The sequence below is a fragment of the Mustela putorius genome, unplaced genomic scaffold (genome assembly GCF_011764305.1).
Source record: "Mustela putorius furo isolate JIRA1106 unplaced genomic scaffold, ASM1176430v1.1 tig00000592_pilon_pilon_pilon, whole genome shotgun sequence".
NCBI lineage: Eukaryota > Metazoa > Chordata > Mammalia > Carnivora > Mustelidae > Mustela > Mustela putorius.
In genome coordinates, this window is record NW_025421426.1 from 8,522,794 (window position 1) to 8,538,484 (window position 15,691).

A 15,691-nucleotide genomic window follows, 5' to 3' on the forward strand; every position below is an offset into this window, starting at 1 on the left:
GTTTCAGGCACACAAAATCTTTCACAAATGTGTATTATTTATCTCTCATGGATCTTCTAAAATTTAATGCCCCTGACTTACCATTCCCCAGCTGGCTTAAGATCTCAGTAGAGAAAGACCATGAGAGTTTTTATCTTTACGATTTCATGGTTGTCCAGCACTAGGTTGGAATAAGGTAAATTAATCTGTTCAATAGAAGTAAACATGTGGCTATTTCCCGGCTGCCCCGGGTGCGCGTGCCACCGCAACACGCACTGGGCGCCAGAGCGAGGCTGATGGAGCGCGAGTGTCCCAAGCAAAGACGACAGGAGAAACCCCACAGCGTCTTCGAGAACCGTGCAGGCGGGCAGACCTCTGGAGCCGAGCCCCGCCCCGCCCCGCCCTGCCCCGCCCCTCGGCGTCTTCGGGCGGAAGTGCCCCCACCCGCGGCGGCGCTCGGCCTCGCACTTCCGGCGGGAGGATCCGGCCCGGCGCGCCCGCGACCGAGGTGAGTGGGCGCGCCGCGGGATTTGCGCGCGCTCCCGCGGTCGGGGGAGGGCCGGCCCGGGCGGGAAAGTGGGGTCCCGGCCGGGCTCTGCGCGCCGCGGCCCGCCCGGGCTCCTGTCCCTCTCGGGCCTTCGTGTCCGCGCCATGGAGGGGCCGGGGCCTCCACTCGCCCTCCCCAGCCGCCTGACGCGCGCGCTTCTTCGGCGCTGCCTGCGCGCGCGGCGACGGGCCAGGTGCTGAGCCGCGCGGAACTGCGCGGACGCGGCCCGGGCGGCGGAGAGGCCGTATCCCGGGGTGGGGTGGGAGTGCGAGGCGCGCAGTAAGACACGTGGGCAAACTGGGCATCGTCAGGTGGTAGGAGGTGCCCAGAGGACGAGGAGCGGGCCCTCGAGGAGGCTGCAGCCGAGCAAAGGTCCGCGGAAGAGGGAACGGCCGGTGCAAAGAAGGACGCAGGCTCGATGGCCCTGGCAAACGGCCAGGGGCCAGCGTGGCGGGCTCCGGGGCAGTGGCGGGAGAACAAGGTTGCAGACACGGGCAGAGGCTAGTTGGGGGAAGGCCCTCCTCTCGGGCGCGCTCAGGTGTTGGGATTCGCCCTATGAGGGCGTGGTCTGCTTTCGGCGCGTGAGCCTTCTCTCCTGCTGCTGTGTGGACTCCGGGCTGTCCGGGAAAGAGGAAGCAGGGACACCAGTTAGGAGACACTGCAGCCCCGAGGTGAGATCACCATGGCTTAGACGGTGGCCGAGGGCAGGTGAAGACAGGCAGCTGGTCCACAGGGGATGTGTGAGAAGGAACTGACCTAGGATAGGATTGGAGGAAGGAAGGAAAGAGTGGTCAGGGATGAGTTCATCATTCATTTAGGCTTAGGCTTAAGTAACCGGGTGTGTTGTGCTGGCATTTCCTAATGACTTTGGAATAGGTTGGGGGCACCTTCAGTTTGAGGTATCTTGGGTGGAGCTTTCAGGTAGACTCTTGGAGGTACCTGCCAGGAGCTGGCAGAAAAGGGTGGGGCTCATGGAAAGAATTTAGAAATCACTGGAATGTCTCTCAGATGGGATGAGATTACTCAAGGGAAAAGGAAGAAAAGCCAGGGTCCATCCCTCCGCGGTCAACTTTTATAGGTTGGTTGACAAGGAGGAGCCATTGAAGAAGGCCAGGAGTCCAGAAAAGCAGAAGAAACAGCAGGAGAGTGTGGTGTGGCATCCAAGAGGCTTTACCAGTAGGAGGAAGTGGTCAGTTTTGTAAGGTGCTGATGAAAACAGAGACTTGGTCCTCAGAGGGGAACAAGGGGGGAGGTGTAGGGACTCAGTGGAGCAGTGGGGTGGGCTGAAGTGAGTTTGGGCTGCAAGCGAGTAGGGATGGTAGTGTGAGGACCCTGGGGGAGTTCTGCTGTAAGGGGGCCAGGAAGGGCGTAAATCCTGCCACAGGCCACCATCAGGCACTGTACCGGATGCCACTGACTCGCCTCCCAAGAGGCAGATGATTTTATCTTCCTTTACTGGAAACTGAGGTCCAGAGTTCAGGACATGCGAGAGTCCCAATGTTCATACAGGAGCCAGGAATGGATCCCAGGTCTTTCTCATCCCAAGCTCACACTTGTAGCACTAAATAGCACTGCCCATGTTACAGTCCCGGAGATTGAGGAGGGCCAGGTGCTATGGGGGGCTGTGCACCAACTCCATCCTGATGTGGCTGCTGCTCCCAGCTAGGCTGCCCTCAGGGGAAACTAATGCAGAATATGGAATTCCTTTCTTGTTAAGTGGGATTTGAAAAAGAGCATTTGCCCCTTTAAGCCTGGTTTCCCTTACCGTAAAAGTAGGGTGGGGACCGTATCAGTTACATATATATCTCTATTTCCCACGCTAGGTATACAGTGGTGCTTAATAAAATGGCCATTGAGTAAATGGCTAGATGATTTCCAAGAGCCCTTCTAGCTGAGGTCTGATTTTGTGTTTGGGGTTAGGTGACAATAGGAGAATGAGTGTTGTTCATTTGGAGACAGTGCTCCCTGTGGGCTGAGGTAATCAGAGGGACTTTCTGGAGGTAGGGGACCTGCTGACTGAAGGAAGGGTGGGATTTGAACAGGAGGTTTTGGGGGGAGGAGGGGGGGGTTGGCACAGATTGCCATGTTGGAGCAGAAACTGCACCAAAGGCAGAGTATTTGACGAGTTGACTCACAGAAAAGTACAGACTGCCCTGCCTTGGGTGGGAACCACGGGGATCAGGTGCTGGCAGGTGGAAGGCCCTGTGGTTGCCTCTGTGGTGTAGGTAGTCATCCTTAGCAGGGAGCGCTTTTGCCCCTCATGACATTTGGCCATGTCTAGGGACATTTTTGTTTGTCCCAACTTCGGATGAGGAGGAGGGGTTGCTCTTGGCATCTCTAGTAGGTAGAGATCAGGTCACTCCTAGACATCCCACGATGCACAAAGAATGATATGGCCCCAAGTATCAATAATGCCAAGATTGAAAAACCCGGATACAGGGAAAGGCAAGGATGCTAGAAGCCACAGTGAAGCAGCCCATGCTTCCCCCACCTGCGGGGCCACAGGGATCGTGCTAGCCATGGTGCAAGCACCACAGCCATGCTACTGGGCCACTGCTGTAGATGGTGTGGTTTCTCCAAACTCGTTCTCAAAAACAGTTCTATGAAAAACATGCCCATGGCAGACATACTCTTGGAAATTGCAATGCATGATAGAACCATGGAAAAACTGCATCAGGTAAAACAGCTGGGCTCTTGGGGCGCCTGGCTGGCTCAGTCCGTAGAGCACACAACTTGGTCTCTATTGTGAGTTCTAGACCCATGCTGGGCACAGAATCTACTTTAAAAAAAAATTGGGTCCAGGGTTCAGGTAATTATAAGTAAGTCTTATATCTACGTAGATTATCAAAGTTACAAAGGATGTGGCACAATTATCAGTTATATGGACTGTCACTCTCTCAGAACCCCCCATATCACTGAAAGCTAGGAGAGTTCCCCTAAAAACACCCCCACAGGTTTCCAAAATTGCCCTCAAGAGAACCATAGCCTACCATATCCCTCCAACAAAACCTTATGCTAGCTCCCAGCTTGCCTCTGGGAAGGGCGGTGATAACCCAGCTTCCAGTGTACAGATCGGAATGAAAGTCTCCCTTCAGAAAGGACTGGGGGTGAGAAAAGTAGGATATGCCTGGTAGATGGTTCTAGGAAGGCTTCCAGGAGGTGGCATTGCAACAGGTTGGTTACATCACAGAGGAGGAGACGGAAGGGACGCACACGTGAAGTGGCAGGTGGGGTAACTGTGCACCTGGGTCATCCTGGTCTCAGAGCCCGTGTGCTCTAACCCTAATTAGGGCTGCCTAGGTGGATGGGCCTGGAGCGGTTTAGTTAGGCAAGACCATAAAGCAGGCCCCGCCTCTGGGGGAGCAGTCCTTAAAGCCTAAGGGAAGGGGAGGTATTGGTTTCCTGGTCCCATTTTTAATGCCTTAAAGATCAGATCAGTTCCCCAAAAACCAAGTGCCCCTCCCTTGCACTGAGTCATAGACCCATATGGCCAACTCCGTGCGCCCAGTGAGCACAAGACTGCCGCAAGGCTCAGCCTCCCAGGGGACAGACACCACTCAGAGCAGCCTGCCCTGCACAAGTCCACTGCAGGGAAGGTGGGGAGCCGTAGGAGCAGCCCATCGAGCGGGGGTAGTCCCTGAAGAGACGACCGTTGAGCTGAAGTTGAGCAGCGTCAGCTGAGAGGAAATGGGGGGTGGGCGGCAGGTCCCTTCCTTCGGGCAGGAGGAGAGAGCCTGTGTGTCTGGGGGGCCCAGGCAGCCGGTGGGATGGGCACAGAGAGCCCCGAGCCGAGGCTGGAGAGGCCAGCGGGGGTGGGGGAGTGGGACGGGTCAGGATGGCAGAGCTGACAAGAAGGCTTTTGGTCTTTATCAGAGGAGCACCGGGAGCACTGTAGGGCTGACATCTGATCTGACATGATCAGATTTACGTTTTTAAAAGGTCACTTTGGCAGCAATTCATGGAGAACAGCTTGAGGCAACAGAGTGAACGCTGAGCGCGCACCCCTTCCTGGCCCCTGCTGGGTCCACTTTGGCCCCCTCCGTGCAGGCAGGGGTGGGGTGGACCCTTGCTCTGCCCAGCCACCCGAGCTTCCTGTCCATTCCTCTAGCCTCGGAGCTGGGGACACGTGAGCCCTGCGGCCACTCAGTCATGGAGAGCATTGGCTCAGGCCACCAGCCTGTCGGATGAGACCACTGCCTGGGGCTCCGTGGATGATTCCGAATCATGGAGGTGAAGAGGACGCCTCCAGCCAGGAGCCCTTGTTGACAGTCGCGGCCCAGCTCGGCCAGCTCTTCCCGCCGCGGAGTTCCAGAGGGGCGCCTGCCCCTGCCGGCCCGGAGCCTGGGAGCTGCAGCTGCCCCGGATGGGGCGGTGGGGCCTCGACGTGGCCTTTGTGTGGAAAGCGCTCTTGACGCTGGGGCTGGTCCTCCTCTACTACTGCTTCTCCATCGGCATCACCTTCTACAACAAGTGGCTGACGAAGGTAACGGGAGGCCTCGCAGCACAGGGGGCCGGCTGGGAGGGGGCTGCAGCCAGGGCCCCAGTGTCGCCGAATAGTTAGCACAGGCTGGCACAGGCTTCGGCTGATGAGACTGGAAGCCAGTCACCCTCGTATTGGGACCGGGCCCTAGAGCCCTGCCACACCAGGGGTTCCCCTCAGATGGGTTGGTCGAAGGGAAATTGGGAAAGGGAGAGACACCAAGGAGGAGCTGGGGTCACTTGGGAGGAGGGCAGCAACTGGTTATCGACCGGTAGAGAAGGGCTTCGGGGTTTGGATAACCGGTCCAGCCGCACTGGCCAGCGCTGGCTGTAACCCAGGGGCTGGAGCGGGAGGCTGACCAGTCCCGGGAAGTGGTGGAGACAGCACCAGGGCACGGTGGACCCCTGGTCTGCCACCGGCTCTCGGCATGATCTCTAGTATTGGAACTACGAGTCTCTCATCCCAAGTGATTGCTGATCGGGGGAGGGGGGAGCCCCTTGGCCGCTGTAGAGCCCTGGTAAACCCCGCGGCCAGCGCCACTGCTGCTGGCCTGGCCAAGTGGGGAGGGGGGCTGTAAACCACGCCGCGCTGTCTGTGCTTTGGGCTCCTAGAGCTTCCACTTCCCACTCTTCATGACAATGCTGCACTTGGCCGTGATCTTCCTGTTCTCCGCCCTGTCCAGGGCCCTGGTTCAGTGCTCCAGCCACAGGGCCCGCGTGGTGCTGAGCTGGACAGACTACCTCAGGAGAGTGGCTCCCACAGGTTCGTGGCCCTGGGGCAGCCCTGGGTGCATGGAGGCTGGGGGCAGTGTTGTTTGGAAAACTGTGGGCTGAGAACAAACAGAGCCTTGGTGGCGTGGAGAGAAGGCCCTCTCCACCCACCCGCTTCACTCCTCTCAGCCTGCCTCCCCCCAGCCCTATCTCTGCCTCTCATGTCCTCCCCAGGCCCCCCTACACATACACACCACACGCATGCTCACACACACCAGGATAAGCCCTGGATGCAGCACTGGCCTTGACCAGGAGCTCCAAGTCCACACCTGCCCTCACCTTGCTCGTGGGACGATGAGGGGCGCCTCAGAGCACAGAGGAGGGGAACGAACCCAGGCCCAGGTGGGGAGGGCTTCCAGAGCATAGGCTGAAATGGCCGAGGGTTTAGTGCCTGTGCAGGTCTGCAGGGGGACCGAAGCCGTCTTGGGATGCCGGGAACTGCTGTGCTGGTGAGAAGTGGGAGGCAAGAGAGGGTGGCAGGGACAGATCCTGGAGGGCCAGGTCCTCTCTGAGGAGTGTGCCTTCCACCGGATGGAGGAGAAGCTGCTCTGACCAGTTGCGCAGAAGGGATGACAAGACTCCAGGGATTAATACCCTTCCTCTGGGGACAGTCACAGTACTTAGCAGGCCCCGCCCTGCCCTGCCCTGCCCTGCCCTGCCCGTCAGCCCTACTGCTGGAGCAGCACCCCTCCCTCTTTTTGGCCAGGAGTTAAGCCAAGTTGCTGTGAAAGGAAGACCCAAGGGCCCCAGAGAAAGCCAGGGTGTTCAGGGCAGAGCAGGGGGCACTTGGGGGTGCCGTGGAAGTGTCTAACAACTGGCTTGCCCTTGCTGGCCCGCCCTGGCTACATGTTCGGTGGGTGCCCGTGTCTCCACAGCACTGGCAACGGCGCTTGACGTGGGCTTGTCCAACTGGAGCTTCCTCTACATCACCGTCTCGCTGTGAGTCCCAGCACGCCCTCCCAGCCCCCTGCCCCCAGCGCCAGGCTCAGGCGCCCTCTCTGACCCTGTCCACACCCCCTACCCTGTGGGGCCTGTGGGCTGGGTATGTCACCACCCCCAGGAGCAGCCCCTGCTCAGCTCCGCCCTGGTAGCCAGCAGCCCTCCCAGCAGTTGGTGGGCTCCGAGGGATGCTGTGCCTGCGTGCCCAATGGCTGTGGGGTGCCAGGCGCTTAGAGCGGTGCCGGTCATGCCGGGGAGGAAGGGCACTGACCCGCACAGGGAGCAGCTATAACAGTTGTTTCTCATCGCTGACCTTCTAGTTCAGGGTGCACAGTCCCGCCTTCTCTTTTCCTCCTTCCTGATCCCAGTCCCCACAGAGGAGCAAATAAGTAAGAGGACGTGGTGAGCTCAGGGTTGACCTGGAGCCTCTTCTCTCTGGCGACAGTCAGAGGCCCCTTTGTCAGAGATTGCTGCCAATGAAAGGTCACGTATCAGCCGGATGACTCAGGCCTCTGGTCTTTTGTACTCAGATTGCTCAGCTGTTCTGAGCAGAGCCAGTTGCCCTCAGGGAAGTCAGGGGTCCCCACAGCCTCCCGCCTTTCCAGCACAGTCCGTGGGCTCCTGTCCTGGTGGTGGCTCTGGGCCCTGGGCCCTGGCAGTGCATCGTGGGTCATTTGCCCTCGCAGGTACACCATGACCAAGTCTTCGGCCGTCCTCTTCATCTTGATCTTCTCCCTGATCTTCAAGCTGGAGGAGCTGGTGAGGCCCCAGCTCCCCTGGTCCCTCCTACCCCCACAGATGCTAAGACTGAAAGGGGTGTCTGAGCAGTGGCTTGTGAACTGTATGTGACAGAGGAGACGAGGCCAGCCCAGCTGGCAATAACTCCAGTCGCTGAGGGAGGACCTAGGACAGGCCACTGCTGAGAATACTTAGCAGCTGGCATGGCAGGTGTAATGACCAGAAGAATGACAGAGAAAGGGTTGAAGGATAGGGGTCAGGCGCAGGCAGGTCCTGGAGGCAGCTGCCCCTTATTTGCCAGGGCCAGAGTACTGGGGGACTTCCTGGGGGCCTAGAACAGCTGTAGGAAATTACTCCAGAAGTTTAAGTAGGGATGCTGGGTACATGTCCACGGAATGTCAGTCCTGCCTACATGGATGGGAGGGTGCTGGCTGGGACCCCAGAGGTCTCGGGGGAGAAGGGTTTCTTCCCCCAGATCAGCCAGCATAGCCCCTGGGCCCAGGCTCCAGGGTTGAGAAACTCAGGACCCTGCAGTCAGTGCCCGCTGCTCCCCGCCCTGCTAGCGTGCGGCCCTGGTCCTGGTGGTCCTCCTCATCGCCGGGGGCCTATTCATGTTCACCTACAAGTCCACGCAATTCAACGTGGAGGGCTTTGCCTTGGTGCTGGGGGCCTCATTCATCGGTGGCATCCGCTGGACCCTCACCCAGATGCTCCTGCAGAAGGCGGAACTTGGTGAGAGCGGGCTGCGGGCCCCAGGCAGGGTGGAAGCAGGCCAGGCTGGGCCTGACGACTCACGCCCGTCCTCATTCCACAGGGCTCCAGAACCCCATCGACACCATGTTCCACCTGCAGCCACTCATGTTTCTGGGGCTCTTCCCTCTCTTTGCCATATTTGAAGGTACGTTGGGTCGTCCCTCTTGGGGTCCCCTCGGTGCAATGGATCCCCCTCCCTGCTCTGAGGCCAGCTCTGTGGTAGCTGCAGAGGTTACAAAGATCAAAGGTGCTGTCCGTCCATTGGCGGAGCCTGGCCGAAGGGCTGGACAGACATTAAACCAGATGGCTGGAATCCAGCATGATAAATGCTTACACAGAAAGTACACGTAAGAGGCGCCTGGGCGGCTCAGTTGGTTGAATGTCTACCTTCAGCTCAAGTTATGGTCCCAGGGTCCTGGAATCGGGCCTCACATCAGGCTCCTTGCTCGGCAAAAAGCCTGCTTCTCCCTCTCCCTCAGTCTGTTATTCCCCCTGCTTGTGCTCTCTTTCTCTTTCTCTCTTTTTCTGTCAAATAAATAATTTTTAAAAAGTATATAAAAGACAACAGGCGATAATGATAGTGGACGTGGTACAACCAGACAATCTTTCTTTTTAAAGATTATTTATTTGAGAGAGAACACGAGCAGAGGGAGAGGGAGAAGCAGACTGCACTGAGCAGGGAGCCCGACTCGGGGCTCCATCCCGGGTTTCCGAGATGATGACCTGAGCGGAAGGCAGACACTGAACTGCCTGAGCCACCCGGGCGCCCCTGTTCTGATCATTTTACACGTGCCCCCGCAAGCCCCCACGTGGCAGTACGAGCATTATGTCCATCGTGCAGGTCAAAAACGGGTGGAGAGAAGTGAAGATAACTGCCCAAAGAGCCAGAATTCGGCTCCAGCTGCTGGTTCCTGAGTCCTTCCTCTTCACCAGGCCATGTGCTGTCTCTTAGAAGGAGCAGAGGGCCAGGAAGTCTTTCAGGGTGCTAGCGTGGAAAGCCAAGTCAAAAAGACTTCCCGGACGGAGGCAGACAGGCAGGGTCTCCCAGGAAGTGGGACCAGAAGGTTCAGAGGGTGGCGGCATGGGGGATGGATGGCCTGGGGGATGGAGTGTGTGGCCGAGGGGCAGGAGGCTGGGTCGGGCACCCTCCCCCCTCACCTTCACTTCCCAGACAAGAGGAGAGGGGGTGGGGGGGACCGTCCCGGCTGCGGCTGCGAGTGCAGGTCTCCTTCCTTCCTTCCTTCCTCCCGGCTTTCAAGGTTAGTCTTTGTCCCTGTTTATCCTTCCCCCAGTCCCTTCTTTCTGTCCTCAGGGTCCTTACAGAGACTTCTGCCCCACATCCATTTTAGTTTCAAGCAGTGAAGCGTCTCGAACTCTCCAGCTGGTTCCACTGTCCAGGAAGCTTCTGCTCTGCAGCCTCCTTTTTCTCCCAGTTACCGTCTGCCCCACCCTTGCCTTCTGCCCCTGCGCCACCCAGCACGCCCCCTCCCGTCCTGGCCTCGGACACCCTTCCCTGCACCCCCTCCGCCAAAAGCCCTGGGAGCTGTCACTTAGCAAAGCTGCATGGATTTAGCTCCTTTAATCTTTTCTGGTAAATTAATCCCCCAAGCGCCTTCAGCACTTAATGTTGCTCTTTCCCGAATTTCCTTCAGTTTGCCGCCGCCTTTGCAGTACTGCTGAGCCCAGCACCAGACAGGGCGCCCTACATTGGGCAGCTGCTTGCCCGGGAGGGACTCTCACTCCACTCTTAGGTGCTTCCCTCCAAAAATCTCAGTGCTCATCCCGCCTCCAGCCCCCACAGGTGCTTGCTCTGTGCCTCTCTCGGGCCTTTTCTGCACAGACCTACGGAGGGACAGTGTTGGAGGGCCAGGAACCCTCTAGAAGCCACACCAAACTTGGTGTGTGGGGGCCTGGGGGCGTGTCTCAAGAACAAGGCTTTGTCCTATATTTATGTGTGTGCGTTTACTTCTTGAGAACCGTTCTCCACTTTATACTGCCTGAGAAACGCAGGTCTGGCTGAAATGCTCTCATTTTATCACTGAGGGGATGGTGCCGAGAGGGGGCACGTCTCAGCCGCGTCCCGCAGCTGTGTGATGGCGAAGACCCAGATTAAAGTGGGGAAGGTTTGGGAGGATGAATGAGGTCCTGCTGCAGGCGGCGCACCCGACATTGAGAGGGAGGGTTTGCCTCAGGGCCCAGGGCACTAACAGTTGTCACTTGATGGGCTGCCCCACCTCTCTCTGGTCCTGTATTTACCACAGCTGCAGAGGCCACGCAAAGTCATGCTCCTTCCCAAAGACAGGCAGATCAGCACCGAGGGAGGGGACAGGGCTTCCACCCTAGCACCGGGACACTTGGGGGGCCATCGCTGCTTCCCTGGGTCCCCAGGTGTCAGGCTGTCTGCACAGTGTTCTCTTCCACCTGCTGTCCCCCTCCTCAGGGCTGCAGCGAGTCGGGCTGCAGTGGCCTCCCACTGTCTCCCTTTGATTTCAGGTCTCCATTTGTCCACATCGGAGAAGATCTTCCGTTTCCAGGACACCGGGCTGCTCCTGCGGGTTCTGGGGAGCCTCTTCCTTGGAGGGATCCTCGCCTTTGGTCTGGGCTTCTCTGAGTTCCTCCTGGTCTCCAGAACCTCCAGCCTCACCCTCTCCATCGCTGGCATTTTTAAGGTGCATACGTGGGGGTGGCCCCAGTCCTGTCTTACAGCACAGACCACAGGCTCCGTAGCAGCTTCTGTCCCAGCTCCCGCGCCCCAGACCCCAGCAGAGACGAAACAGAGAGCCTGCTTAGGGTGCTCTCGTCTGAAACTCCCTCCCGTCCTGGCCACAGTCCTACACGGTGGTTCCCAGATGGAGGACACACACCCAGCAGGTGGCTGAGCTGGGATTCTGACTCCACAGGGCCTGGGGTGCAATCTCTTGTTACCCACTCTGGTCTCTGGTTTTTTGGCAGTGGCCTGGAACTGTGGGTTGAGAAGCCCCATCCAGACTCATTGGGAAAGGGGGTCTGTGATTGATTGGTGATGTCTGCCATGGTCACAGCAAGGGACAGTGCTTTGTTAGCCTGTTTTGCCTTTACTGCTCCCCAGCAGCACATGTGCCTCAGCTCTCAGGCATCCCCCTCCCCTGCCATCCCTCACACCGCCCTGCTCAGCCCATGGGGGCAGGGTGCGGTTTCTCCTTCATGAGACAGACACTGGCGCCAGAGTAGTGCTGCCTAAACCCAGAACCATACGTCTCCCCGAGGGGCTTAGGAAGAGGCGTGAGCTGCGGTTCTCAGAATGAGTCATGTCACCAGTCCTACCAGCAGCCACCGTGTCTGCAGAGCCCTGTGGCCAGTGTGTGTCCTGTGGAGCCCAGGGTGACACGGCATTCTCCTGTTGCAGCATTGTGCCCTCCATGTCTGGATGACTTCTGGAAGCACAGCTGTCCTTCCTTCCTGTGCACATGGCCGCAGGCTGGACACTCTGCTCCCAGCCTTGGGTCTGGTTTGCCTCTTTTAACCCTGACAGAATGCAGTGCAGAGCACCTCCCTTGTTGCCTCCTAGTAGCACCAAGGGAGGAAAGCACTGCCGGCAGGCCTGGTGCTCTGAGCTCAGGGAAGCCCCCATTTTGCCCTGCTGGCCAGGCCACCTCCGGCCCCAGGAGCTCTGGCAGGCCAGGCTCTGCCCTGCGGTTGTGCCCGGTGCCCCCACCGTCTGCCTTCCTTGCAAAGGAGCCAACTCCTGATTGCTTCCCCTTCCTGCCCCTCTGCCTTTAGGAAGTCTGCACTCTGCTGTTGGCAGCCCACCTACTGGGGGATCAGATCAGCCTCCTGAACTGGCTGGGCTTCGCACTCTGCCTCTCGGGCATCTCCCTGCACGTGGCTCTCAAAGCCCTCCACGCCAGAGGTAACCCGAGCCCCGCTCAGAAGCTGCTTTTCTGATGCTCCCTGCCGTGACTCAGCCCCTTGGATCTCCCCTTGACCCAGCCCTAGGGCCCCAGCCACCCAGCCAGGAAGGGCACGTGGCTCCACTCACCCAGGCCACCGCCATCGCCACATGGGCTCCCCCCACTTAGAAGCTGGTCATTTCCAGGAGGTGGGGTGGAGTAGGTGGGACCTGGGCAACTTGACACGCACATTGGGGGACACCAAGAAAACTGTGGTTGGGTCTACAGCTGGTTTCTCTCTGTCCCCAGGTGACGGTGGCCCTAAACCCTTGAAGGGGCTGGGCTCCCACCCCGACCTGGAGCTGCTGCTTCGGAGCAGCAGGCAGGAGGAGGACGACAACGAGGAGGAGGGGGAGTACTTTGTGGCCCAGGGGCAGCAGTGACGAGCCAGGAGACTGGCAGGGAACCAGGCTGCTCCCAGGCCTCGCACCTCACTGCAGCCCCGGGGGGGACTCTCCCAGGCTGGGGGCTGGGCCTCGGGGAGCACGTGACCAAGCGGCGGGGCTCCCGCAGGTCGCTGGTGCAACCGAGGGGGGAGCGTCAGGCCAGAGCAGGGCCCAGATGTGCCCTGCTGGCCAAGGGAGCCGGCTGGTCTCCGCGGCTTGCTGGGCGCTGACAGCGCAGGTGGTGATTTCCAGGGGCAGCGGGTTTCTGAGGGGCCGGGTTTAGACTGCGGAGCAGTTGGGAAGGGGAGAGGCCAAGGCTGCAGCCTTGGCCTCTCCCCTGGGGTCTGGGGCTATCTTTTCTCAGTACAGGTCTATTTATAGTTTGGAAATAAAGGATTTACAGTCCACTGGCCACTTGGCTGTTGCCTGGAGGAATGGAGGGGATGTGGACCTTGCTCTCCCCTTCTGTCCCTGCCCGGGGCTGCCTTCAGATGACTGGTCAGACTGCAGGCAGGGAAAAAAATATTTACAGAGCACCGTTCTGGGGCTGTTAGGGCTTTCACAGCCTAGATTTGAGTCCTGTCACTTACTAGCTGTGTGACCTTCAGCAGATTGGTTAACTTCTCTGTACCCCAGTGTTTTTCTCTGTGAAATGGGAATAATTTTCTCGGTTATTCAGAAGACGAAGTCAATATTGATAGTAGATTAAATGTTATATATAAGTGTTTATTTTGCAAATTCTTTCAACGACCATGGAATCAGGACCCTACACGAGTGACAGAACTAGGATTCACAGCCAGGTCCTATCCCAAGCACATGCCCATGGAAGAGACGCAGATGGACTGGCTTAGGGGCCTCGGGGATCTGAGCAGAATTTCTGTTCACCTGACTTGGACTGGTCACACCCCCCTGCCTGCACTGCAGCCCTTATAAAACGAGAGGGCTGGGCGAGATCCTGCTCTGATGTGCCAGGGTTTTGAAAACTGGCCTCCGCTTCAAAGGCCTCGCGCCCCCCCCTCCCCGCGCCCCGCTGCCGTCTCCTCCCCAAGGTCTGGCACTTCCAGGCAGAAGTGCTTCGAGGCACCCACAGCAGGTGGCGCCGTTGCACCACGCGACTCCCCGGACGCCACCCACCCGGCCGGCTCAGAATCCAGGCTGGGGTCCTGGGAAGAGGACAGCGGTGTCTTAGGACGGGGACCAGAACGGGTCTTGTCACCGACTGCTCTAATCACATCGGAGCCACAAAAGCACACTCCGTTAAGCCTAGGAAGAGTTACACTTTTTAGAAACTGGTCAGCAAACTTCCGTAAAGGGCCAGATGGTCGGGGCCGTGGCTTCTCCCGTCCTCTGTCGCCCTCTGCCCTCATAGCAGGAAGGCGGACAGACACAAAAAGGTGTGGCTCTGTCCCAGGGACACCTCACTTCCCAAACCAGGAGTCTGCTCGGGGCGCTGGGTTGCCAGCCCCTGCCGTAGAAAATCCCGGAGAAGGCCGGGGACCCGCGGGCAGGGAGCCAGCGGGGAAGCCGAGGCCGCGGAGGGGGCGGGACTAGCCTGAGGTCCCCAGAGCCTCGGGGCTCAGGAGGAATTGGGAGGAGGTCTGCGCCCGCCCCCAAGTCCCAAGGCAGACAGACTTCCCTCCGAGAGCTCCCCTGCTGTGGGGCCTTACCTGGGCTGGCCGCCCCCCGCACCCCCCGGATTCTGCGGGCTCCGAGCGAGAGCAGCTCACACTCCACACCGCATGACGGATGACGTGGGGCCAGCCAGCCGAGAGGAGGGGCCGGGGGCCTCCCACCTCTGCCGGAGAGGCTGCTCCTGGGTGGGAGAGCCTGCCACAGCCCCGCGCCGGCTCAGGTGGATGAGAGCTTCCTGTCTGCTCCCCCCACCGTCCGCCCTCTCCCCACCCGGGGAGTAAGCGCTGCTGTCTGGTGCAGTAATTACAGGGTGCAGAGCGGGCCCGCACCGCCCGCGTATTGGGTTCAATGACAGCCCCTCACTTAGCAGCAATTACCAGCTGAGCCTGGAGGAAGCCTCCCTCTCCTCCCCCACCCGGCCCACCCGATCGCCTGGCCTTCTGGGCCAGACAGCGTCCACCCGGGGCCGCGAGCCCTGGAAGCACCCATGCCGTCTGCAGCCATTGCATCTCAGGGCTGCAGCGTCGCCATGGCAACTCGGTGCCTGCACAGGTCGAGGGAAGCTGAGGATGTGACTTGTCTCTCTAAGGCTGTGGCGTCTGTCCCCACTCGGCCTCCAACTCTGGGGCTTTGGCAGAGGAGGGCGGAAGGAGGGCTGCCCTGCGGGTTCAAGTTTTAAATGCTTGCATGCCCATCGTCTCCCCGGGGCAGGGGGAAGGAAGGTCTACGCCCCTACTACATGAGGATGTCTGCAGTTGGGGTCGTGGTGGGAGGAGAAGAGGATGGGTTTGCCTTGGGGGGAGACCCCAGACAGGAGCGGGACCTGGAATGCCTTCCTCTTCATCCTGGCACCCTTCTCTGCCTGGGTTTGGGGGGCCACCTGGGTCTGGTTCTGCTCCTGTGAGAAACCCGAAAACCCGGTGGCTGGAGAGCGGAATCCCTTGGTACGGATAGAATTGTCTCCGCAGTACTTGCCACAGCTCTCTGCATCCTGTGGTAATGTTGGACTCGGGGGGGGGGGATCCCCAATTTGCAATCCAGAGGACAGGGTGGGGACTCCCAAATGGGGTCACCCATTTGGGTCGACCACACTCAGCGAGCACTGGCCACATGCCGGGCGCTGTGCTGGACTTGGGTTAGGGATGAGTGTTCTTGGAGAGACAGCAAGTGGGGCCCCCCTTCCTCCCAGGCCCAGGGAAGTGTGGAGGCAGGGGACAAGGGAACAGGATATCCGCTGGGTACCCTCTAGGCCGTTCACAGGGGTGACTTGTCCCCAACAACCCAGGGCAGTAGGGATGGATTATCCCTATTTCAGAGCTGTGGGAACGAAGCTCACGGAGGTTCAGCTCCGCTGTGACAGAGCAGCCCCGGGCCCCCACCAGACTTGGAGTTTGCTCTCCTTTCCTCCTCTCGCCCTGTGACGAGGTCTGTGCCTTGGGGACAATGCCAATCCCCTCTGGGCCTGCCTCCTCCTCCGTAAAGAAGGAAAAATGATAGGCCATATCTCTTACCAAAGCTGTTGTGTAGATGAAATCGAA

The 15,691-nt window shown here is 59.2% G+C and overlaps 1 protein-coding gene across 4 annotated transcripts; it reads left to right on the forward strand.

The window, feature by feature from the left end:
* The first annotated feature begins 370 nt into the window (after nt 1–370).
* SLC35C2 (solute carrier family 35 member C2) lies at nt 371–13,248 on the forward strand. Of its 4 annotated transcripts, none has more exons than XM_045082139.1 (10): nt 371–487; nt 4,635–5,009; nt 5,618–5,768; nt 6,652–6,715; nt 7,402–7,474; nt 8,017–8,185; nt 8,268–8,351; nt 10,700–10,875; nt 11,966–12,095; nt 12,385–13,248. In XM_045082139.1, exons 2-10 carry the CDS (start codon nt 4,890–4,892, stop codon nt 12,516–12,518), a joined length of 1,101 nt encoding a protein of 366 aa, XP_044938074.1. In that variant the 5' UTR covers nt 371–487; nt 4,635–4,889; the 3' UTR covers nt 12,519–13,248. The 4 variants fall into 4 exon arrangements, with proteins under 4 accessions (XP_044938074.1, XP_004746345.1, XP_012908680.1 ...); XM_004746288.3 differs by lacking the exon at nt 371–487 and adding an exon at nt 716–1,197; XM_013053226.2 differs by lacking the exons at nt 371–487; nt 5,618–5,768 and having other exon boundaries at nt 4,876–5,009.
* The last annotated feature ends 2,443 nt before the right edge of the window (nt 13,249–15,691 follow it).